At 32.2% G+C, this 20,998-nt stretch overlaps 12 protein-coding genes across 12 annotated transcripts, besides 14 other annotated features; 7 read left to right on the top strand and 5 right to left on the bottom strand.

Moving 5' to 3' along the window:
• Positions 1 to 161: 161 nt before the first annotated feature.
• On the bottom strand, positions 162 to 1,639 carry TA15390 (uncharacterized protein; the record flags this gene model as incomplete). Its single annotated transcript, XM_946786.1, has 5 exons — positions 162 to 406; positions 534 to 847; positions 918 to 1,020; positions 1,050 to 1,119; positions 1,445 to 1,639. 5 exons carry the CDS (start codon positions 1,637 to 1,639, stop codon positions 162 to 164), a joined length of 927 nt encoding a protein of 308 aa, XP_951879.1.
• Positions 396 to 406: a sequence feature (1 probable transmembrane helix predicted for TA15390 by TMHMM2.0 at aa 209-231).
• Positions 534 to 591: a sequence feature (1 probable transmembrane helix predicted for TA15390 by TMHMM2.0 at aa 209-231).
• A 105-nt stretch (positions 1,640 to 1,744) lies between the features above and the next one.
• Positions 1,745 to 2,878, top strand: TA15380 (CDP-diacylglycerol-inositol 3-phosphatidyltransferase, putative; the record flags this gene model as incomplete). The annotated part of the gene is made up of 7 exons (XM_946787.1): positions 1,745 to 1,790; positions 1,893 to 2,027; positions 2,141 to 2,239; positions 2,287 to 2,341; positions 2,375 to 2,508; positions 2,655 to 2,758; positions 2,789 to 2,878. 7 exons carry the CDS (start codon positions 1,745 to 1,747, stop codon positions 2,876 to 2,878), a joined length of 663 nt encoding a protein of 220 aa, XP_951880.1.
• Positions 1,904 to 1,972: a sequence feature (4 probable transmembrane helices predicted for TA15380 by TMHMM2.0 at aa 20-42, 91-113, 140-162 and 182-201).
• Positions 2,230 to 2,239: a sequence feature (4 probable transmembrane helices predicted for TA15380 by TMHMM2.0 at aa 20-42, 91-113, 140-162 and 182-201).
• Positions 2,287 to 2,341: a sequence feature (4 probable transmembrane helices predicted for TA15380 by TMHMM2.0 at aa 20-42, 91-113, 140-162 and 182-201).
• Positions 2,375 to 2,378: a sequence feature (4 probable transmembrane helices predicted for TA15380 by TMHMM2.0 at aa 20-42, 91-113, 140-162 and 182-201).
• Positions 2,457 to 2,508: a sequence feature (4 probable transmembrane helices predicted for TA15380 by TMHMM2.0 at aa 20-42, 91-113, 140-162 and 182-201).
• Positions 2,655 to 2,671: a sequence feature (4 probable transmembrane helices predicted for TA15380 by TMHMM2.0 at aa 20-42, 91-113, 140-162 and 182-201).
• Positions 2,729 to 2,758: a sequence feature (4 probable transmembrane helices predicted for TA15380 by TMHMM2.0 at aa 20-42, 91-113, 140-162 and 182-201).
• Positions 2,789 to 2,818: a sequence feature (4 probable transmembrane helices predicted for TA15380 by TMHMM2.0 at aa 20-42, 91-113, 140-162 and 182-201).
• Positions 2,879 to 3,188: 310 nt separating the features above from the next.
• TA15375 (SNAP protein, putative) lies at positions 3,189 to 4,746 on the top strand (the record flags this gene model as incomplete). Its single annotated transcript, XM_946788.1, has 7 exons — positions 3,189 to 3,327; positions 3,541 to 3,663; positions 3,743 to 4,005; positions 4,100 to 4,288; positions 4,407 to 4,459; positions 4,549 to 4,606; positions 4,672 to 4,746. 7 exons carry the CDS (start codon positions 3,189 to 3,191, stop codon positions 4,744 to 4,746), a joined length of 900 nt encoding a protein of 299 aa, XP_951881.1.
• A 97-nt stretch (positions 4,747 to 4,843) lies between these two features.
• TA15370 (uncharacterized protein) lies at positions 4,844 to 6,379 on the top strand (the record flags this gene model as incomplete). The annotated part of the gene is made up of 5 exons (XM_946789.1): positions 4,844 to 4,872; positions 4,949 to 4,979; positions 5,093 to 5,397; positions 5,529 to 6,072; positions 6,227 to 6,379. The coding sequence occupies 5 exons, from the start codon at positions 4,844 to 4,846 to the stop codon at positions 6,377 to 6,379; spliced, it is 1,062 nt and encodes a 353-aa protein (XP_951882.1).
• Positions 6,380 to 7,426: 1,047 nt separating this feature from the next.
• Positions 7,427 to 9,239, top strand: TA15365 (CTP:phosphorylcholine cytidylyltransferase, putative; the record flags this gene model as incomplete). Its single annotated transcript, XM_946790.1, has 4 exons — positions 7,427 to 7,759; positions 7,921 to 8,012; positions 8,160 to 8,304; positions 8,409 to 9,239. 4 exons carry the CDS (start codon positions 7,427 to 7,429, stop codon positions 9,237 to 9,239), a joined length of 1,401 nt encoding a protein of 466 aa, XP_951883.1.
• Positions 9,240 to 10,038: 799 nt separating this feature from the next.
• Positions 10,039 to 11,039, bottom strand: TA15360 (uncharacterized protein; the record flags this gene model as incomplete). The annotated part of the gene is made up of 4 exons (XM_946791.1): positions 10,039 to 10,246; positions 10,420 to 10,521; positions 10,597 to 10,739; positions 10,836 to 11,039. 4 exons carry the CDS (start codon positions 11,037 to 11,039, stop codon positions 10,039 to 10,041), a joined length of 657 nt encoding a protein of 218 aa, XP_951884.1.
• An 808-nt stretch (positions 11,040 to 11,847) lies between these two features.
• Positions 11,848 to 12,069, bottom strand: TA15355 (uncharacterized protein; the record flags this gene model as incomplete). Its single annotated transcript, XM_946792.1, has 1 exon — positions 11,848 to 12,069. One exon carries the CDS (start codon positions 12,067 to 12,069, stop codon positions 11,848 to 11,850), a length of 222 nt encoding a protein of 73 aa, XP_951885.1.
• Positions 12,070 to 12,307: 238 nt separating this feature from the next.
• Positions 12,308 to 12,888, bottom strand: TA15350 (uncharacterized protein; the record flags this gene model as incomplete). Its single annotated transcript, XM_946793.1, has 3 exons — positions 12,308 to 12,502; positions 12,683 to 12,766; positions 12,799 to 12,888. The coding sequence occupies 3 exons, from the start codon at positions 12,886 to 12,888 to the stop codon at positions 12,308 to 12,310; spliced, it is 369 nt and encodes a 122-aa protein (XP_951886.1).
• Positions 12,889 to 12,962: 74 nt separating this feature from the next.
• On the bottom strand, positions 12,963 to 15,176 carry TA15345 (uncharacterized protein; the record flags this gene model as incomplete). The annotated part of the gene is made up of 9 exons (XM_946794.1): positions 12,963 to 13,177; positions 13,240 to 13,778; positions 13,892 to 14,079; positions 14,158 to 14,352; positions 14,397 to 14,509; positions 14,544 to 14,625; positions 14,668 to 14,818; positions 14,880 to 15,109; positions 15,141 to 15,176. 9 exons carry the CDS (start codon positions 15,174 to 15,176, stop codon positions 12,963 to 12,965), a joined length of 1,749 nt encoding a protein of 582 aa, XP_951887.1.
• Positions 13,110 to 13,177: a sequence feature (1 probable transmembrane helix predicted for TA15345 by TMHMM2.0 at aa 512-534).
• Position 13,240, bottom strand, in TA15345: a sequence feature (1 probable transmembrane helix predicted for TA15345 by TMHMM2.0 at aa 512-534).
• A 647-nt stretch (positions 15,177 to 15,823) lies between the features above and the next one.
• Positions 15,824 to 15,916: a sequence feature (Signal anchor predicted for TA15340 by SignalP 2.0 HMM (Signal peptide probability 0.003, signal anchor probability 0.721) with cleavage site probability 0.001 between residues 31 and 32).
• TA15340 (uncharacterized protein) lies at positions 15,824 to 16,141 on the top strand (the record flags this gene model as incomplete). The annotated part of the gene is made up of 1 exon (XM_946795.1): positions 15,824 to 16,141. The coding sequence occupies one exon, from the start codon at positions 15,824 to 15,826 to the stop codon at positions 16,139 to 16,141; it is 318 nt and encodes a 105-aa protein (XP_951888.1).
• Positions 15,866 to 15,931: a sequence feature (1 probable transmembrane helix predicted for TA15340 by TMHMM2.0 at aa 15-36).
• A 481-nt stretch (positions 16,142 to 16,622) lies between the features above and the next one.
• Positions 16,623 to 19,225, top strand: TA15335 (ubiquitin carboxyl-terminal hydrolase, putative; the record flags this gene model as incomplete). The annotated part of the gene is made up of 12 exons (XM_946796.1): positions 16,623 to 17,037; positions 17,144 to 17,278; positions 17,310 to 17,446; positions 17,495 to 17,591; positions 17,713 to 17,768; positions 17,798 to 17,959; positions 18,074 to 18,191; positions 18,221 to 18,308; positions 18,349 to 18,418; positions 18,550 to 18,751; positions 18,883 to 19,065; positions 19,152 to 19,225. 12 exons carry the CDS (start codon positions 16,623 to 16,625, stop codon positions 19,223 to 19,225), a joined length of 1,737 nt encoding a protein of 578 aa, XP_951889.1.
• Positions 19,226 to 19,385: 160 nt separating this feature from the next.
• TA15330 (uncharacterized protein) lies at positions 19,386 to 20,942 on the top strand (the record flags this gene model as incomplete). Its single annotated transcript, XM_946797.1, has 3 exons — positions 19,386 to 19,484; positions 19,651 to 19,798; positions 19,939 to 20,942. The coding sequence occupies 3 exons, from the start codon at positions 19,386 to 19,388 to the stop codon at positions 20,940 to 20,942; spliced, it is 1,251 nt and encodes a 416-aa protein (XP_951890.1).
• Positions 20,943 to 20,998: the final 56 nt, after the last annotated feature.

A 20,998-nucleotide genomic window follows, 5' to 3' on the forward strand; every position in this document is an offset into this window, starting at 1 on the left:
CTTAATTATACACACTGTATAACACTAATACTACTATACACATATATGATATAGTAGTATATATTTATAGTAGTATATGGTATTAAGTATATGTATAGTAGTATGTATATACATACAAGTATATTAGGGTACTGAGTACTATATGTATTACTAAGAGGACATTAGTATATGTTAGATGTTGCTACTGTGATGTATCCTGTATGATTAAACTGTGGTAATTGATAATTCACATATTTTCCCAAAATTTCACCACTGTCATTAACGTCTTTGTTAATCATGTGTATACTCGTGAGATCAGAACCTTCATCATCTGAATCTGTGTCGTCAGGGTTGGAGAAACTGATTCCCCAGGGTTTAGTTAAAACTTCGAATGTCCGAATAACTGAACCGGATGACAGAAGAATAACTTACGAATGTAGCCGTCACTATGTAAGGATTCTGTTATCTTATTACACTGCTCAATTGATGGTGTAAATATAACAATCTTCCCAAAATGCTATAACACATGAATCATAATTAATAATACTATATACCACTAAGGATATTAATAATGAGGATAGTAAGAGTACTAAGGATACTAGTAATAAAGATACTAATACTAGTACTAAGGATAATGTTACTAGTAGTCAGACTAGTACAGTTGGAGCAAGCACCGTAACGTACCTTAATAACATGTGTAACGTTATTTATACAATTCCAAGGTGATGGAACGTCTAAAAAAACAGAATCAATTGAATGTTCAGTAATTGAATGTGTGGAACCACTGACCAAAAACGCTTTATCAGAATAAGCATCAGCTTCAGTTACAGTTATCATATCAGAAATTTTCGTTTTTTCAAATAAATCCCTAAAAAACTTTTTAACAAAATTAAAACTGTTGACTAGTAACAAAAATAGTGTTAGTGAGTAGTGGTTACAATGAATATTGAATTCGTTGTTGATGAAAATCAAAAGTAAAAACATGTCCATTAGGGGAAACTGCAGAAGCCAAAGCATAGCTTAAAGAACCAGAACCAGTTCCTAAGCATTATATTTCAAGTTTAAATTACCGCATTCAAGTACACGTTTCCCAGGAATTAAATCAAGTAATAATATTATCAATGATATATCAGCTCTATACTACACAAATAATGGGTTGATATTGGCTTTCAACAGAAATATTAGTGAATAGTATATATAACTAGTGCAAGTTAGTAGTATACTAAGATTTGGGTCCGATGTATAATGGATTTAGTGATAAGTTCAGGAGTAGGTTTAAGTAATACAACCCAGTGTTTTTTATTATTTTCATCCCAAAATAACTATAATACCTTATTAATTCTATGTTATGGAATTATGAACTAATTAGTTCCCTAACTAATAAAATATCAATTATATGGAATACATATAATTATATAATTTGATTATATATTTGAATAGAATAATAATAAAGTGTTTTAGGAACTTTTTGTCCATAAAATTTCCCTATACAAGAGGCTAGATCGAAGATTCCTTTTTTGTTATGTATTAATCTTTTATTTTTTATATTAGCTTCTGATTGTTTATTGGGTATTTTATGGTCTTCTTTTGGAATTTGTGTCAAATAAATATTATTAGGTCCTGAGAAAAGGATTACAGGATCTCCCGGCTCAACCTTCATATATTTTAGTGATAAACGTTGAAATGTTATATGGGGGGTTGCACATTCCCCGAACTGCACCTTCCTATTACTTTTTAAATTATTTCATCTGTAACATATTTTAACATGGAGGCAAAAAGGCCTAGATTATTGAATAAGCCCAATTTCATAAGTTCCTACATATTCCTCTATTGATACCATTATAGATATTATATTTTTATTATTTTTGTTATTATCAGCACTGAATAAACTGGGCATTAATTTTATTTTTTAGCTTCCTTCAGGGTCGTATTATTTTGCACCTCATTTTTGTATTATAAGACGAAACCCCTCTACTTTTTGGGATTCTACGTTTCAAGTGTTCTTCTTGATATGGTCGATGGTGAAGTCGCTAGGAAATATGGTGAAGGTATTCATTTACTTACTATTCACACTATCTCTAATTAATTATTTATCCACTTATCTACCACATCAGTGCTATAACCAGTTAATTGTTATGATTTGAATAATGAAATATTTTAGCAACAATATTTGGAGCAATGTTTGATTCGTTATTTGATAGGATGACCACTGCATTCCTCTATATGCACTTGTCAATGAAATATCCCAGATACTTTCTCTGTAATTTTTTATTCATATTAAATATAAAATTGTTAATAATTTAATAGTTTTCTATTTTGTTCTTGTATGGGATGTTGTTGGACACTGGGCACATAACTATGTGTAAGTTTTACTATTCACCATAAATTGTTTTAGTTGCTGTTTATTGGGTAATACAAACCACAAGAAAATTGATGGGTTCTTCCTTCTCAAAATGTATTACGAAAAAAGACGTATGTTTCTATTACCAAGATTATATCCAGTTATATATAATAAAACTAATATTAATGGTATGAATATTGAATATAGCATTGATGGGATGTTCTATTTTTTGTTTTGAAGCATTCTTCTTGTCGCTATATTACCTCACTTTCACCAGACCAGGAACGAACATTAACCATCTTTGTAACTTTTTATACTTTTAATTATTTTTTAGTACGATTTTTAACGTATGGATCACTACCACTCGCCGCATTCAAAGCCGTATCACCTTTATTTAGTTCTAGCACACACCTTAGTTACACATTTACTATAGTTATAGTTAAGTATATAAGGATATATAATGTATAGTTTACTAATACGGCCCAATTCTTCTATGCCTCAAAACGTCTTTCTATTTATGAAGTTGAGCAGTTTGATTTGAAAGCTGGTGCTCGTTAAGTTTCCATTTAATGCAGTCTCGGGAATTTTACAGTTTCTTTTTTAAACCTTTATATTATTTTTTTCATTTTAATATTTTTTAATTTTAATAATTTATTACGATTTATTAGTTTTAAATTAGTTTTGAAATTATGTTAATAGTGTTTAAGTATACTGATTCAATGTGGTAGGTGCTAAATTTAATTTCTAGATTTGAATTTTTCATTTTTATATTTTCATAAATATTTTTAAATTTAAAAAATTCGGATTAACTTTATAAACAAGTAAATCCGTGTAAAAATTTAGTTTAAATATATAAGGGTTGTGCTCGATGTCGACTGCTGAGGACCTTGAGAAACAGGCCAAAAAACACACCAGGAAATTTTTATTTAACCTTCTAGGCGATTCGTCCGAAGAAGCTCAGGAATTATACAACCAAGCCGGAAATAAATACAAACAATTACACCAATGTACCTTACACCCATTAATTCTATCATCTGTGTTTAAATAAGACAAACCACTAACTACTAAATTATTAGTAGTTTGTGTTATTTCCCTAATATACTTAGTTACTTAGATAAGAAAATACTTAGTATTGGAAGGATTAAGTAATTGTGGTCCCCTCGAGGGAATTACTAAATCCTCGTTCAAGCACCGTAACGGAATAATTTGAATTTCTTTAGGGAAGGATGCATGTAGATGTTATTATGAAGCGGCAAAATTATCGGAGAAGAACAATGATGACATTTTTTTAGCCACAAACCTAGTCGAGCTTTCAAACTGCATGAAGAAAATGAATCCCACATGTATCATCGATACTTAACTATACTAACTATTCTTGCACATTATATATAATAATTAGGTATAGTATTAATATGAGTGTAGCTAATGATTTTGTGGACCCGTTATTGAGAGCAACTGAAGTGTATAGTAATCAAGGCCGTTTTTCTCAGACAGGTCGAATATTAAAGAATTTAGCGGAGAACTTTGAGGAAAAATTGGACTATGAAAGTGCAATGAAGTTTTATAAAAAGTCCGCAGAATCTTATGAACTTGACGAATATGGCAAGGTCTCAGGTTCACAAGTGCTTTTAAAATACGCTGATCTCGCTTCTTCAATTACTGATTCTTATGAAGAGTGTATACAAGTACCTTTACCATTACTGTTAATTATTTACGAGTTAGTTGTCATAGTTTGCACATTTTCTACCCAGTTGGGAATGTTGATAATAATGAGTATAGATATATGAAGAGGAGGGTCAGAAGAATTTAAAAAATGATTTGTTGAAGTTTGGTGTTAAGGATTTATTGTTTAAGGCGGGAGTGCTCAGAGTTTTAAGTGCTGACGCTACTGATGCCAGAATCGCTTTTGGTAAATATTGTTCCTGGGATCGGAAATTCGGTAAAACTCGAGAAGGGAAATTACTTTCTGTATCGTCGTTACAATACTTTATCAAACTACTTTGTTATCTATTCCATAGGGGACAATAGTCTTATATTTAGCTAAATACTAATTACATTCATCACATGGTGTATAATAATGTATTAGTCGTTAATTGAAGCCTTTGAAGCTGGAGATTTCTCAAAATTACAAGATGAATTGTATTTTCAAATTCTTTACACAGTTACATATCTTTAACTTATACTTTTAGTATATAAATACCCTTATCGAGGAGTTTATTATGTAATAGGAATGTCTTTGAATCACTTGGAAGACTTGATAATTGGAAGATAAAGGTTTTATGCAAAGTAACTTTTCACAAAATTATTAACCATATTATTATATTACTTTAATTTGATTAAAAATTTATTAGTTAAAGGAGAAGATGGAGGGTGCTTCTACTCCATCCGGTCCAGTAAATGATTCAGATCATGTTGATTTAACTTAAATTTATCATTTTTAATCAACAATAATTTTATAATTTTAGTTCATTATAGTTATTTTAATGATTTCTAAATCTTTGTGGACTGAACACATTTCCAAAGATGGAAGGAAATACTATTACAACCAAAAGGTTTTATATTTTTACAATTTCACTATTTAACCATATAATAACGATTTTATTATTATAATTTAAATAAATACTATAGTATTTACTTCAATTTCCCTAAAAATATTTATGTACTTTTAATATTTATATAAAACCAACGCCTTAATTATAAAATTATTGCCTTAATGATAAAATTAATGCCTTTATGATAAAATTACTATTTCTGGTATTAATAATGATGTAGACAAAGAAATCACAATGGGAGAAACCAAATGAACTGAAGACTGAGAAGGAGTTGATAATAGAAGCGAAAACTAAGTGGCGGACTTTTGCAACTGCCGAGGGGAAAGTATTTTACTACAACAGTGAGACTAAAGAGAGTGTTTGGGAGGTACCAGAGGAGGTTAAGAATCTGCTGGGAGAGGATAATCTACTTGACACAGTTCAGGATAATACCAAGGCCGCATTCCTAACCTTCCTCGAAGGCTTTAATTTCACTCAAAAAACCACCTGGGAAAATGCCCTCAAACTATTAGAAGCCGATCCAAAGTATTTTTCTACTCACTAATACAAATATTTCTAGAATTTACAACTAGAGTGTTATTTATTTTATTTTTGGCTATATTATCTAAAATTGAAATATATATCAAACCACCTTAGGGTAGTGTAATATGTTGTAGATGGCCTGTATTTTCAATATTATCAAAAGGAGATAAGAAGCAGTTGTTTTCTGAGTTTTGTAGTCAGATTCACCGCCGAAAACAGGAGGAGCAGAGGAAGAAGAAGGGGATGCTAGAGGAGGTAATGACTCGTGAGTTGTTGGCATGGGATGAGTTGTCCTACTCTACAGTGTATGCAGACATCGCAAAACACTTTCACACCGCTGAGTGGTGGGACTGGGGTGACGAGTTGACCAGGGACTCTATATTCCAGGAGTTTATGGAGAGGGAGGAAGTTAGGCTAAAGAAGAAACGGAAGGAGTCCAAAATCGCAGCAATGGATACTTTAATTGATCTAATGACTAAAGACTATTCCCAGGAGCTTACGCCCTGGGAAACCGCTAAGACCAAGTATCTCGGCTTCCAAGGGCTTTACAACATCGATGTACTTAACTCTCACAAATACGTCTTCAAGGAAGTTTTCGTCGAAAAATTCAAGGAAGCTCAGAGGACTTCCTTTAGACTACAAAGGAAAATTAGGCAAAGATTTTTAACTTTTTTACAGGTTCGTTTATATGAATTTCTTAGTCATTTTGGTAGTTTTTATTGACGTAGTTACCATTAATTATACAGTAGCCCTTACGGGGATTAGTTAGTAATTAGTTATACCCCTTACGGGGGTTAGTTAACTCCTATTTGACATGTTTGAAATTTTATAGATGATGGTTGAGAAGGGAGAGATAAATGAGAATACCAAGTTTTCGGATTTTATTTCTAATCATTCTACCGAAGCTGTCTATGTCGATCTAGTTGGTCAGCCAGGATCAACACCAATTGATTTATTCACTGAAATTCAACAATCTTTGGTATAGTGACTGATGCTGAAACAACCGTTACTACTACTTCACTAGCTATATACTATAATATTAACTATATACCATAAATTATAGATGGTACTAGATTCTACCGAATCCTTCTTAATATAACTAGTAAATACTATTTATCTAGTTAAAAGAAGCCTATATTTAGTTTTATTTAAACTAGAAGTACAATGAGTAATAGTGGATCAGGAAAGCAGGAGAGGATCAGTGGAATCATGAGTTGGGAGTTAACTTTTGAGTACTGGAATTCTCATCAAAATTGTAGAATAATTTAATGTAAACATAATAAATTAATTTATTCAAATAATTATAAATCTTGTTCTAGTTTAAATTTGTTTCTGTACTTTCAGTTGCTGTACTCTTGTTTCGGTACCACCCACCCATTGGTGCTACTTTTTTCATTTTCACTTTCTTTCCCTTTTAGATAATTTATAATTTTTAAAAAAATTTAAATTATTTTACATTCACTATAGATTATCTAAAAAACTGTAAATTAATGATATATTTATAGATTTATGGTAAATTTGTAGATTTTTCGAAAATTTTGAATTTATTTTAATTTCATTAATTGTAATTTGATTTATTTGTAATTTGGCTTGAAATAACGCTGAATTTGTTGAACAGAGCTGGAGCAGTAGGATCTTATTTTGTTAAATTATCGTAACCCTTTTTTAATTACATCCCATGGCGGAAAGTGATGATGGCAGAGTCTATAGGATCTATTCCGACGGTATTCCTCTAGTTAATTTTATATTACCCTTATATTCCATTTACCTCACCATTTAATTATTTTCTACATCTAAATCATATCAATGGACTTTTAATCATCTTTTTTAAAATTAAATTAGTTAATTATACTCTATAATTAAGTAAATGTTGATCTAAAGGTCAACTGGTCTGACTGAAGAATATTTTCCCCTCAACTTATTCACAATTAATTAGTTATTTACCATTACTAACAGTATTGACAGTAATAGTATTCTTGAATATTTGAAAATTGTTATAACTTTCTAAAAATTGGTTTTAGGGGTGTTTGATATGCTACATCTTGGACAGATGCGTCATCTTGAGCAAGCCAAGAAGATGTTTAAGAACGTGTATTTGATCGCAGGAGTGACTGAGGATGATGAAACTATCCGTTACAAAAGCCACATAGTAAACTCAATGGTAGAACGTGCAGAAATGCTAAGACATATAAAATGGGTCGATGAAGTAATTGCGCCGTGCCCTTGGATTATCACTCCAGAGTTCTTTCATAAGAACAAACTGGACTTTGTTGCTCACGACGATATTCCCTACAGCGCTGTCCAGAAAGTTTCTGAAAATAAGACCAAACACTGTGAAGATATTTATAAATGGCTCAAAGATGAGGTTAGTAATTCATTAATCCTGTCTCCCTATCCATAGCACTATTAATACCAAAACTAGTTAATTGTCATTTGTTTTAAATTGTTTTTATATGGTGATTGTGTAATTATCCCAATATATTTTGGTAAATAGTGTTTTACATTTCAGAAAATAAAATATTATAGGGTAAATTTAAGGCTACTTATCGTACTGAAGGCATTAGCACAACTGAATGTATTATTAAAATTCTTCAGAATTATGAGGATTTCATTGACAAGTAACTTTTATTCATTTAGCCCCAACAATTTTTGACATTTATTTCCAAATCCATAATTTCCCCAACATTTTTCTTATTTTACATAACCATATTAATTAGTATATCATAATAATAATTAGTATATAAGTGGTTTGATGATGTTTATAGGTTTTTGAAGAATGGTTTGAAACCTTCTGAACTTAATATTCCAATTACTACCGGAAAGTCAATTCTACTAAAGAAAACCATACTCACACTACTTGATAAACTATCCACACAACTTACTCAATTGACACTTACCAATGAACCTCTCGTATTATTTATACTATTTAATAATAGTAGTTATTATCTAATAATAATAGTAGTTATTATTTAGTATTATGTATAGTATTGTATATTGGTTGTATATGATTTTAGGGTGCTGGATTTAATGATCGTATTGATTTAGTGATATCAAATTTATTCAAGGGAGTGGCAATTTGGTTAAATAAGCACAGTATAATTTTGGAGGACTTTAAGGAAATTCCATACGTGCCTTCCCATGAAACGGTTTACAGTAAATCTGTTTCTTTGGAACCAGTTGAGTCAATTCCAAAACCCAATTTGCCGTCTGCAAACTATAAGGAAGACGAAGAAGTTGTAGTGTATACTTATGGCGTCTTTGACCTTTTGCACTATGGCCATGCGAGACATTTCGAATATGTTAAGAAAATGTTCAGCCGAGTGAGGTTGATTGTCGGAGTATTGACTGACGAGGACACAGTCACATGTAAGGGCAGGCTCATACAGCCTCTCCATATAAGGGCCGCAACTCTTGAACATATCAAATGGGTTGACGAAATTCTATCGCCTTGTCCTCTTGAGCTCACTCAAGAGTTTCTAAACAAACATAGGATAGATTATGTCTGCTACAACGACGATCCTATGATTAATACCGAGAGTCCCTTGTGGTGTAGTTTGAATAAACTTGGCCGTGTGATTTATGTTCCGAAAACAGTCTCAATGTGCACCACGTCACTTATGTTAAACATATTAAAGAATTATGATATTTATTTAAAACGGTCACTTGACCGTGGCGTTTGCAGACGTGAGCTAAAGCTTGGCTATGCTAAGGAAAGGTCATTGATGGTCAAGAGTTCCATCAAAAACTTTCAAAAGAAGTTAAATGATGAAATTACACAATTAACATTAATGGATAAACACATTGTATCTATGGTTTTCCGTTACGGTGCTTGTACACACCACTAACCCCTCGAAGGGGTTCCTTTCCCCCGAAGGGGCTTCTAGTTATCCAGTTATTCTACTAGTTCATTAGTTATTCACAGTAGTTAGTCCTTACATTAGTTAATTTGGTTTGAAAAATGTGTAGGGTCATAAGTTTGACAAGAATGTGAATGTGATGGTCTGTAAAATGCAGAAAGCTTTTGATAGCTGGAGGAAAGACTATATAAACTTCATCTCAGACTTTGTAAACTACTATCGAGGATTTAGACAAAAAATGGTCAGATCCGTTTAATTCAAATGCACTCAATATAATGAATTTTATATACTATAAACATTGTCTAGTTGTATTATGTATGATTTATGCGGCAAAAGTGTTAACTCGAAACATCAAATAATAAAATTGCTTAAAGTAAATAAATGACATATATTAAATATACTACATTAGAATTCAACATTTTTTTGAGATTTCGTCTTTAAATATTTCAAGGGAAATTTAATTAGCCTCACCAACTATGCATTCATTAATACTAGAAACTACAAAATTAACCAAGAGTAATGTAACTATATAAAATATCCCTAAAGATGTATAAAAATTACAAGACTGCATAATTTGAGGATTTTGATTCTCCGTATGAAGATGAAAATGCAAGTCCCAAAAAAGAAAAAGTAACAAGTTCGAACCACTCCATATCTCTTTATAGCACTAAAAAACCATTAACTTGGTCATATAGTTACCTTCTTTTTACTATTCCAAATGTTATCCTCACACTTCTAAACTTATTCTTCAATACTACAAATTATTTCAATTTCAATATTATATTAATTAAATATTGTGGATACAATTGAGTATATAAACTTGTTGTGTAATGTATTGTGAAGATTTGAGTAGTGAGGGTTCTGCTGCGTCCATTTGATTAATTTGCGAGATCATCATGTTCCTAGTGTCCTTGAGTTTTTTAGTGATAAATCCTTCATCGGATTCCGAGTCCCCGTTATCAGAAAAATCACTAGCCTCGTACGCTTCCACTTTTCTAGAATATTCTTAACCATTTTCAATCAATAATATCTAATACTGTCCCAATACTACCACTAGTGGGTTTACTACTACCGATAACTCAGTATTATCAGTAGTATTGGTAATACTCAGAGTTGTGGATAATCGTGTGGTGAGTAGTGTAAGGGAACAGTAGTGGGAATGAATTACAATTTATCTGAATTTTTCATATGGGAAACGAACGATGATAAATATAAATCATGATAGCGACGCTCATTTCTCGACCACCACTCACTCAATCTATTCTTATGCCTATAAATATACATTATATTGGGTATACTACATAAATATTAGCTATACTATTAGTCTTAGGTATTGGTAACTAACTTCATGAGTCTGTCATTATAGAATTGATGTAAAGTGAATAATTTAACTCTTTGTTGAGAGTTTGAAAGTGATTCACATTGCCTTGACAAGCTCTTCAAAATTGAAGAAAATGAACTTATACGCCTCGATACCTTTAATCGAAACTACACAATGGCATTAATATTTATTAACTACTTATAATTATAATAGTATAGTTTATAGTGTATAGCTGGTGTTGAATAGACTAGTGAAGATGATACCTTATGTATTGAATAATGTGTATTAAGTTGTTGATTAGTAGTAAGAAAAAGATCATCAAGAGTTGAGTCGAGTTGTTTAAGTTCATAGACCAAATTGTCACCGAGTGAGTTGGAGAGGTTTTGATCCTTTTTGTACAAGTTCTTTTCGGAGTAAAATGAATTATCAAAGGAATCCACCAATTTGGCAGATTTACAGGAATCCATCAATTACACAACAAAATCCATCAATCACATCACAAAAACAAAATTAAAAATAATAAAAATTAACATAAAATATTTAAAATAATCTATTTCCTGCGATATTTCCCACAAAACAATAAATTTCCCAATTTCCTTTCCTTTTACACTATTCCCTTATATTCTTCTCCACACTTCAACTTGTTCTTCAATTTATCCTTAAAACCTTTTTATACTCAATTTTAGCTTAATTTATTGTTAATATACTGTTAGCTCGGTATTAATTTATTATTGGTTTAGCGTTTGATTGGTTATTTTATTGAAATTAATATAGTGAGGGGTGTAATATAGTATGAATTTTAGAATTAATTGAGTTAAATTATTTAATTAAATTATTAGTTTTAATATTAATTTTAAAAAGTTTGTTTTAAATCCGAGTTCTGCTCCTTATCTCAACTGAGTTACGAATTTTATAAACTAGTATTGTGTTAAAATTTCATTTAAATCGATTTAATTATTGACTTAATATGTCCGAAATAGCACAAATAAAAAACTTTAGATTTCAGTCCCTTTTCTACAAATTTGACCTCTAGTCTTCACAGGAGCTGGTGCAAATACTATGCAAGCCGGTGTAATGATAACTTAACACTTTCATTTCTCGCAAATATACCACTTTATACACTTTTATTTATTACCATAATTATTATTAACACCATTAATCAATATGATTACCACCTCAACTCTACTTCACCTTATAATATGTAACTTATAATCGTAGATTTATAATAAAATATTAAAAATTAGTTTTAAAAGTTATTTAAAAGAGTTTTAAAAGTTATGTAATTGCGTTTGATGAATTTTGATGAAATAATTCATAAAAATCCTGAAAAAAATTAAGAATTCCTTTACTGTTGACAATAATGGTGTTAATACTATGGGTAGAATTTACTTTAATTTTGAGACATTCGTTTACGTTTGATGTGTAGTCCTTTAGGATTTCGTTCACTAGTTTCTTCCTCTCTTCCCACAGCTCTTCGTTCTCTTTACTCTTCTTCATTATGTATTCCAATTTCTTCTCATTCTCACTCTATATTAGTTATATACTAATAAATAATATATAATTAATACTCCGTTACGGTGCTTGTCCAAGGGGTAATACCAAAAGGGTAACACCCTAAGGGGATTAGATAAATAACTAACTAACTACTCCCCCGTAGGGACTAAGTACTCTCTTAGGGGTATAACTAACTACTAGAGGTATATAACTGGTTAACTAGTACCCCTGTAGGGTATAACTAAGTACCGTAACTTACTTGTGACAATTTAAGATCATTATAATAAGTTTGTTTCATGATTAATTCCATGGAATGAAAATCCTCTGAAGCCTTTCTGGCCTGTTCTTTGAGCTGTTCTATCTTTTCCTCAGCAAGTTTGAGCTTGGAAGATAAAACAACATTATCGTAGTAATTCACCATCCTCTTCTCCAAACACTATGGAATTTAACGTTCAAAGATTATTACCTCTTTTAGTAAGGGGTCCATATTCTCACTTTCCTGCACACATTTTCTTACCAACTGAATATTATATATATTATAGAATTTTAGTCATATTTTTAGTAGTTTGAACCAATATAAGTGATAAATAACAATTTAAAGTAATATGTAAATTACGGGTTGAGTCGATTCATCTGGTATTTGATGCTTATTATCATCTCCAGCTGTGGAATTATCGTTTAATAAATAATTCAGGTTAATCTAAGGAAAAATATTAAAGAGAGTCGGATTACCTTTTCGTAACATCGGATGTAGTCTCCCAACATGTTAAACTGTCTGCAAGTCACGTTATCATAAAACCTCGGCACATTTTCACCGTACATTTTCAACAAATTAAAATTAAAAATAATAAAACGTAATAACTAGTCGTGTAAAGTGTTGGAAGGCGTTAAGAAAATTATGCAAACGAGTGAATGGAATTATTTTGAGGAGCGGATGAAATTACTTTGATGAGTCCTGCACGTTCATGTTGTCCAGCAAGTTCAGCACCTGGAACTGCTTCTTTATGTATCCAGGTATCGAAAACATCGATAATCCTACACATCACATAAATTACCAAGATTACTAGTGTTAAGAGAAATAATAAACAAATAAGGTGATAGTAATACAGAACTAAGAAAAAAATATATAACTAGGACCCCAGTAGGGGATTACCAGGCAAAGTAGTGAGATACCTAGAGTGTTGTATACATGACCTGCTTCATATGGATTAGCAAAAGGTGGTCTAGTATCCAAAACGGTTTCATTTGAGTAAATGTTAAAATTGTCAAAGTTTGACAAATTCAACGCTCTGTCAAGATTGTTATTTATCGCAACCTCATCCTCAACACCTTCTTTATCACTTTCTTGTTCCACCGGTTCTTTTTTTATTTTTAATTCTTTATCCATTTGTGCATTTTCAGTGTTATCAGCTGTGGTATTAGTATTATCACTAGTTTCAGAAGCATTAGCATTAGTGCCTGATTCCTTAGTATTATTAGTATTAGTATCCTTAGTAGTAGTATGAGAATTTGAGTTATTTAATGAGTTGCTAGTGTTATGATTAATATGGAACCGATCGATCCAGATTCGACCACCTCTGCCTAATCTTCTAGTGAGGCGCATTGTTTTGTAACTTTCGGGTTCTGGTAAATCAAGAACATTCTCGCCCAAAACAGTACGCTCAACATAGTCCAACTTCATATCTCTGCCTGGAATACCCTCATCACTGCATCTAAAAACATATATCACCAAGTTATACAAGACAGTGGTATTATATACCCAGTCAGGGCATTCTATATAACTACTGTAAATATGTCCTGAGGGAGTGGTATATGTAATAGGTACATAGAGTTGGTTTTACGTCTTTTAACGGCTTTAGATTTTTTGATATCTAGTATACAGTTCCAAAATGGGCACGTATAAGTTGGATCCACAAGTTCATTCCGCCTTTGGTCGAACAACACAATGTCAAGCTCAGCCAATATCAACTTCTTTTCATCTCTCTGCCTCATCTTACTCAATATCTTCAACACCTATAACATTAATTATTACATCAGTGATAAGCATATTATGTAACCATGTAAAATATATAGAGCTTGACTGGTACGTACCCGTTTGAAACCATCGATTAAGTGATATAAATATTGAATATTTTCGGCTTGAGTTCTCCTGGATCTCCTGAGTAACATCTTATCCTTAGCCCTTGGCCTGAACAACGCGAGAGGGGAGGTGTCATTTGGACATGTCTGAGGCCATAAATGCCTTATCAATGGTAATCCAAATTCATTTCTTCTTCTCACCCAGTGCTACAAGTATATTATCTCCATACTATTTATTAGGCATAAATAACTGCAAATCTAGTATATAAAATGTCCTTTAGGGAATGATGAAGAGATACAGTATGAACTTCGCGTAGTATATATGCTGGTACCGAAACGCCATTTTCTCTGGCCATTAGTAACCCTAAAGACAATAATAAATTAATCAAATCTCATACCAAATTCGTAGGAAAAAGGCTTATTGGCATTACATTGTGATGCGGTTTTTTCCAAAATGTCCATTATTATCAAGAATTCATTCTACAAAATATTCCACAACCCCGAAGCGGTGTTATATACTTAACTAATTAGTTGTCCTAAATTGTATAAATGTGATACGGTAGAGATTTGAAGGTCGGACGATCTTGAATTGAATGTTTCAATAAAGACGCGATCTTCTTTATATAAATTATAGTGAATCACTGTATTTTCCGATATTTTTATTCCAGGAACACTATTCATTATTATTATTATTAGTTATGTGGTACTATTATTAGTATTAGTATTAATAGTACCTGACACGTGTTTGAATGTATCTAATGTATCTTGGAGGTATTTGAAATGGGTATGATACAACGTTCTCGTCTTTATGAAGAACGGTGGGAGGAACTTCGATTTTTTTGCGGACCACGTCCTTCAAAGGCTTTGTCCTGTTTACATTCGTCTGCTTAGAATGAACCACATAGTCGATAAGGGAATTAACATCATCCAAAGTCTCGGGACTTGCACCTTCCCTCTGCAAACTCTACAAATCAAATTTACTCCATCTTGTTAACTTTATTTATAGATATTAACAAAATAATTTGTTTCATTAAATGACAAAAAAAATTTAAATGTCAAATAATTTATGTAGAATATTTATGGCTTAAGACTAAAAATAGACATAAATATCTAGATATCCAAGTTAATAAATTATAAATTAATTAAATAATCACAATTAATTGGAAATTAAGGGTAATTAAGGATATTTATAGTTAAATTAAGACAAAATTAGCTATAATAAGTATATTTAAGGGTAAATTATTGATTAAATAAGGAATAAATTTACGATGAATTTGTCTAATTCGGTTCTGGTCCTGATGATCTTGATTTCTTTGGTTAAATCAACGGTCTTGGCCTTATTAGAGCGCGAAGAAGCAGACTGAACCTTTGCCGGCATCGTTAGGGAGTAGGTCGTGTGATCTGGCCATTAAATTAATTTATGGTACAAGAGGCATTTCAATTTTTAAGCATTAGGGGAAATGGAGCCAAGAGCCTCCTTGAGCCCTAAACATAGTGTCACACGCCCCCATCTCGTAATATTCCATACCATACCTTAAATTACACATTTTTTTATGCTTAATAATTTTTATAATAATTGAACAGTTGATTTAATCATTTATTTAGTTATATGTATAATATATAGTGAAAATGAGTATCGAGAGTAGATTAGGAATTAGTGTTAATATCTTCGGTTTCGATGTGTTTTGATTTATTTAGAGATTCTTCGGAAGACACAGAGCTCATCGTTTTGGTCGTCCCTTTGGGCTTATTTCTCCCCCTGCAAATACCTCGCTTAATTTTCTGGAAAAATACAGCCATGATAGCGACGCAAGACAAACCCGAAAATACACACCGATACTTCATTATAATCTCAAATTCTTATTTTCGTTTTATCTTTAGAGTATTTTCATGTAATTTTCAGTTATCTAAGAGCCAATTTAGTATTAATTTAATTTCGGAGAATTTTCCGCAAAAAAATTCCAGCCTTTTAATCCAATTTATGAGCTACAATTAACAAAATCTTATTAAATAATCCTATGGATTTATAGTAAATTCAGTTGATACAAGTAAAGATCTGGGATACAATTCTAGTATAATATTTGTAGATAAAATTTGATTTAAACGATGTTCAACATGGTGGAATTTGGAATCCCAGTAGAAATCGGTACCTTAGGGTTCGAAAACACGAAAAATATAATAAAATGGTGGATTCAGCAGTCAATTGACCCGAAAATGGAATCCATGATTTTTACACATCATAAAACCATAGATTTTGCTCAAAATGAACATTTTATGCCTTCGATTAATTTGTAAAATATATTAAACTTTAATTTCAAAAAATAAATAATTTTAACTCAAATTACACAATAATTTTCTATCACCAGATTTTACATTTATTTTACATTGTTGGTCACATATTTTGTTTTAAACAAAATATTTTTAAATAAATTGTTATAGTGTCAGTTTAACAAAATTATATATGTCAATATATTTGAATGGTGGGAAGACCAAAGAAGTCAGGTGGAAAAAGATCGAAATCTTCTTCACCTGTGCCTAAATCTAACCCAAGAGCTGGAAGATCTCCTAAGCTTAAACCCGTTAAGGAAACTCCACCAAAAGTTGAGGAATCTACACGCACAAGGTCTTCAAGAACCTCTAAAAGATCGCTTTCAAGCAGTAAATCTTCAGTTTCACCTTCTAAATCACCTAGCAAATCACCACCTAAAAGGGCTAAATCTTCATCTAAGTCTCCTTCAAGGCCTAAAAAAGGCCAGAAAGTTAATGATGAAAGTGTGTTATCTCATAACAACGATAAGAATTTGGATGAGACTCTGACTATCGCACAATGTGACGAACCTTTGAGTTCTCAAAATGAATCTTCTGTACCTCAAGTTCCAGTTCCTCCCAAAGGTTTCATTATATAACTAACCTTAAATATGAATCAGATAGAAATAATTGGTTTTAATTAGTATATATAAATCATTTAAATTGTATATTCTCATTAACGATTTAATAGTTAAAGTATTGAATTGTCCATATTTGGGCACTATAAATCGTCACCTTTTGGACTTTGACTTTGAGAAGGTTTGCTCCATTACCCTCAGTAACGTTCACGTTTACGCTTGTCTCGTCTGCGGGAAGTACTTTCAAGGTACCTTTATACCCTTGTTATCACTTTGTAGGAAGAGGTAAAAACACCTACTGCTACACCCACGCACTCGAGGAATGCCATTATTTGTTCATGAACCTCGAGGACTGCAGAGTCTACTGCATTCCAGAAAATTACCCAGTGGACGATGCCTCCCTTGATGATATTAAGGTATTTCTCAATTATAATTATCATTAAATTCTCTAAATTGTCTTTTAGCATTTTTTGAAACCCGTTTACACTAAGAAAGATGTTCAAACCCTATCAACTCAAGTTATTTACGGAAAAGCATTAGATGGAACCGACTTCATTCCAGGTATTTTTTACAGTTATTCCCAAAACTATCAATTATTTATATTTTTATTCTTTTCCATCATCTTAGATAAATTTAGTTAAATAATTACTTTACTATTCTGGGATTTAGAAAATGGATATAGGTTGTATCGGATTAAATAACCTGAAAAACACTGACTATTTCAATGTAATAATACAGGTATTTTTATGTATGATTAATTGTTTTAGTTGATTTGTGTTGTGGAACCGCTGCGTAACTTGTTTCTTGTTTTTGACGTGAACAGGGTCCAGCCACCTGATCCAGTCATAATTACACTTTCTCAGCTCATCCGTAAAATCTTTAACGTTAAAAATTTCAAGGGCATTGTTTCACCTCACGAATTCGTTCAGGTCAGTCTTCTGCTAATGCCACTACACTAGTTAGTTATCTACCCCCTCAAGAGTTTCAGATTTAGACAATTATCTATTCAATAAATCTATCATCAGTAGTATAAAATGTTATAGTCTGTGGGAATTGTAACAAATGGATTATATAAGATTGGAGTGCAATCTGACCCGGTTTCCCTTTTATCTTGGCTTTTGGCAAGAATACACCAGAAGTTACATAACAGAAACACTAAAGGTTTGTCCAAAACTAACTTAGAACTGTAGAGAGTGTTGTTACCAAGACCTTCGGAGGCGAGCTACTCATCAAAACACTCAAAAAAACTCGTTGGGAAACTGAACGTCAGCCCTTCAGGTATTACACACCACAACTTACTTGAGTATATTTTTCTTAGGATGTTAAGTTTAACTGTACCTGAAGCTCCAATTTTTAAGGATTCTATGGATTCTAATGCTATTCCACAGGTATCATTTGTATTATCAGTGCAATTCCTGATATAATCTACTTATTTACAGTAGTTATTAACTTAATTTATTCTTATATATGTGGTTAAATATTCATGATTACCAGATTTCTAACTAACATTTGGTTGTAGGCACAGATATTTGAGTTGTTGAGTAAGTACGATGGAGTGACTGAAACCGTTAACGCAAATGGAGACGTTTGTACTTATAAGTTATCGAAGTTGCCGAAGTACCTCATCTTGATCATCAAGCGCTTCACCAAAAACAACTTCTTCCTGGAAAAAAATCCCACTATCGTCTCATTTCCGATGAAAAATCTAGACCTGAAAGATTGTAATTTCTTATATATCATCTCTTATTTATTCCCAAAGGGATCTAACCACTTATAGTAGTTTGATCCCTTACTCAAATTTATTCAGCTATATATATAATGACCCTAACTGGATAAATGTAAAATGCCATAGATGTAACTGAGGAAATTAAGGATTCAGTAACGAGATATGATTTGTACTGTAACATATGTCACGAGGGGAAACCCACTGGAGGTATTTTTAAGGTCCATGTATACCATGCACCCTCTGGAAACTGGTTCCAAATGGAAGATCTACTAGTAACTTCTATACTTCCACAACAAGTTGCTCTCACAGGTACTATTCATTCTTTGGTTATATATTTATACCAGAACTAATTATTATTTCCTCCTTCTGCATTACTGTTAAAATGTGTAATATAGAATCATATGTTCAAGTATACAAGAGACAAGATTTGACAACCGTGCCAGAGGAAGAAGTGGATATGTTTTCATAAATATTAAAAATTTCCATTTTTAACTTTGGAAAGTTTATTCTTCACCACCTTTATGGTGTGATTTCACTGTAAAAATTTCGGAACTCATTCCACTAATTTTAATAAACTAATTATATTATATTTTAACATGTTTTCCATATTTATTACATAATTTGGAGCCATGGAGCTCGACGAAAATGAGGATTTCGACCTCTACGAGGGACTCGAAAATTTCGAGGATTCTTCTAACTCGGGAGCAGATTATACCGCACCTAAAGATGTATTTTAATATTATTTCACCTGATTTCCAAACTATTTACATTAATCCACACATACTAACATATATTTACAATATATCAGGACATATTTACAATTTATTAGCAAGTTGATATGATTTAATAAATAATATGAATAAATTAAGAAATAGTGTGAATAATCGTATATAGGAATTATATGAGAAAGAGGATCTATCAGCTGAGGACGATGATTTACAGCTTGTTGTTAATGATGATGATTTGGTTTCGAAGGGAGCACCAATACAGGCCCAAACAGCACCGAAAAAAACAACAAAACATCCATTACTTAATAGAAAACGTATTATTCCATTATTTTAATGCTATTTATAGCATTTTACACATAGATATCTACTCTATTTAGTACATTCTACCAATATACATAGTTGTACATATATTACTTATAAATATACATATCTGAAATCTATGAAAATGGTATAGATCGTAATTTTTATGTTGGCGCTCCTACGTCTGGAGAGGTATCGACGTTACCAATGGGTAACATAGAATTCTTTGTATTGGTTAAGAATTTGCCAGTTTGGATAGATAACTCAGGGCTTAGGACCTACGTTGAGGGAATTACTGGCGACGTGGTTTACTGCAAGGTTTTGTACAATTTTTACAACGGATCTCCTCTGGGTGTTGGCTTTGTGGAGTTTTCACAAATTTCGTCTTGCACAGCCTTTCTGAAACATAAGTCACAGATAGGGTCAGAACCGATGACAGTTGACGTTTTTTCTCAGCTCAAGAGTTGCGAAAAATACAGGGACGGTATTGTGTCAGAGCCCTTCACCAAGTCGGTTTGCCGTCACTTCTCACAGCCCTACTCAAGCACTAATTTTAATGCCGTCTCACAGCAAGATTTGGTGGAAATTGAGTTTGAACGTCAACAGGAAGAACTCGCCAAAACCGGCGAGTATGAGCTAGTTTCAAAAACTTTTCCCTGGTTCAACTTCGACCTCGTCTCAATGATGGGTAATTCCCGACGCCTTTCTGCCAAGGACTCTCAACCCGAGCCCAGCAACCACCTCAAGGCTTTCTCTAAAAACACCAAACTGGATCCTTTCTCTAACAAACTAACACTCCTCAATCTTAACCCAATTGTGCTACCAAGCATCCCACCGCCCACACTATCTCACACTAAACCGTTATCGCAGAGTGTAATTCCTATGTCTAAGAATGTGGATAAGAGATCTCCTTCTCAGAAAACTACCAAAACACCAACTAACTCGAGTGTTTCATCAGAAATACCCAAAGATAAAAAGAGGGATAGAAATAAGTATGAGAAGACTGATGAAAGGTCAAAGAAAAGGAAGACTAAGGATCGGGGCGAGTTGAGAGAGAAGTCCAGGAATCGCAGCAGAAGTAGGGAAAGGTCAAAGCAATCTAAACGCAAATCTCCTGACCGAGTTTCAGGCAGAAAATCAACTCCCAAAAGAAGATAATTTAAATTAATATACTTTAAAAACAAATTACTCATTTTATACTAAACATAGTTATG

This window comes from Theileria annulata, chromosome 2 (assembly GCF_000003225.4).
Source record: "Theileria annulata chromosome 2, complete sequence, *** SEQUENCING IN PROGRESS ***".
Lineage (NCBI taxonomy): Eukaryota > Apicomplexa > Aconoidasida > Piroplasmida > Theileriidae > Theileria > Theileria annulata.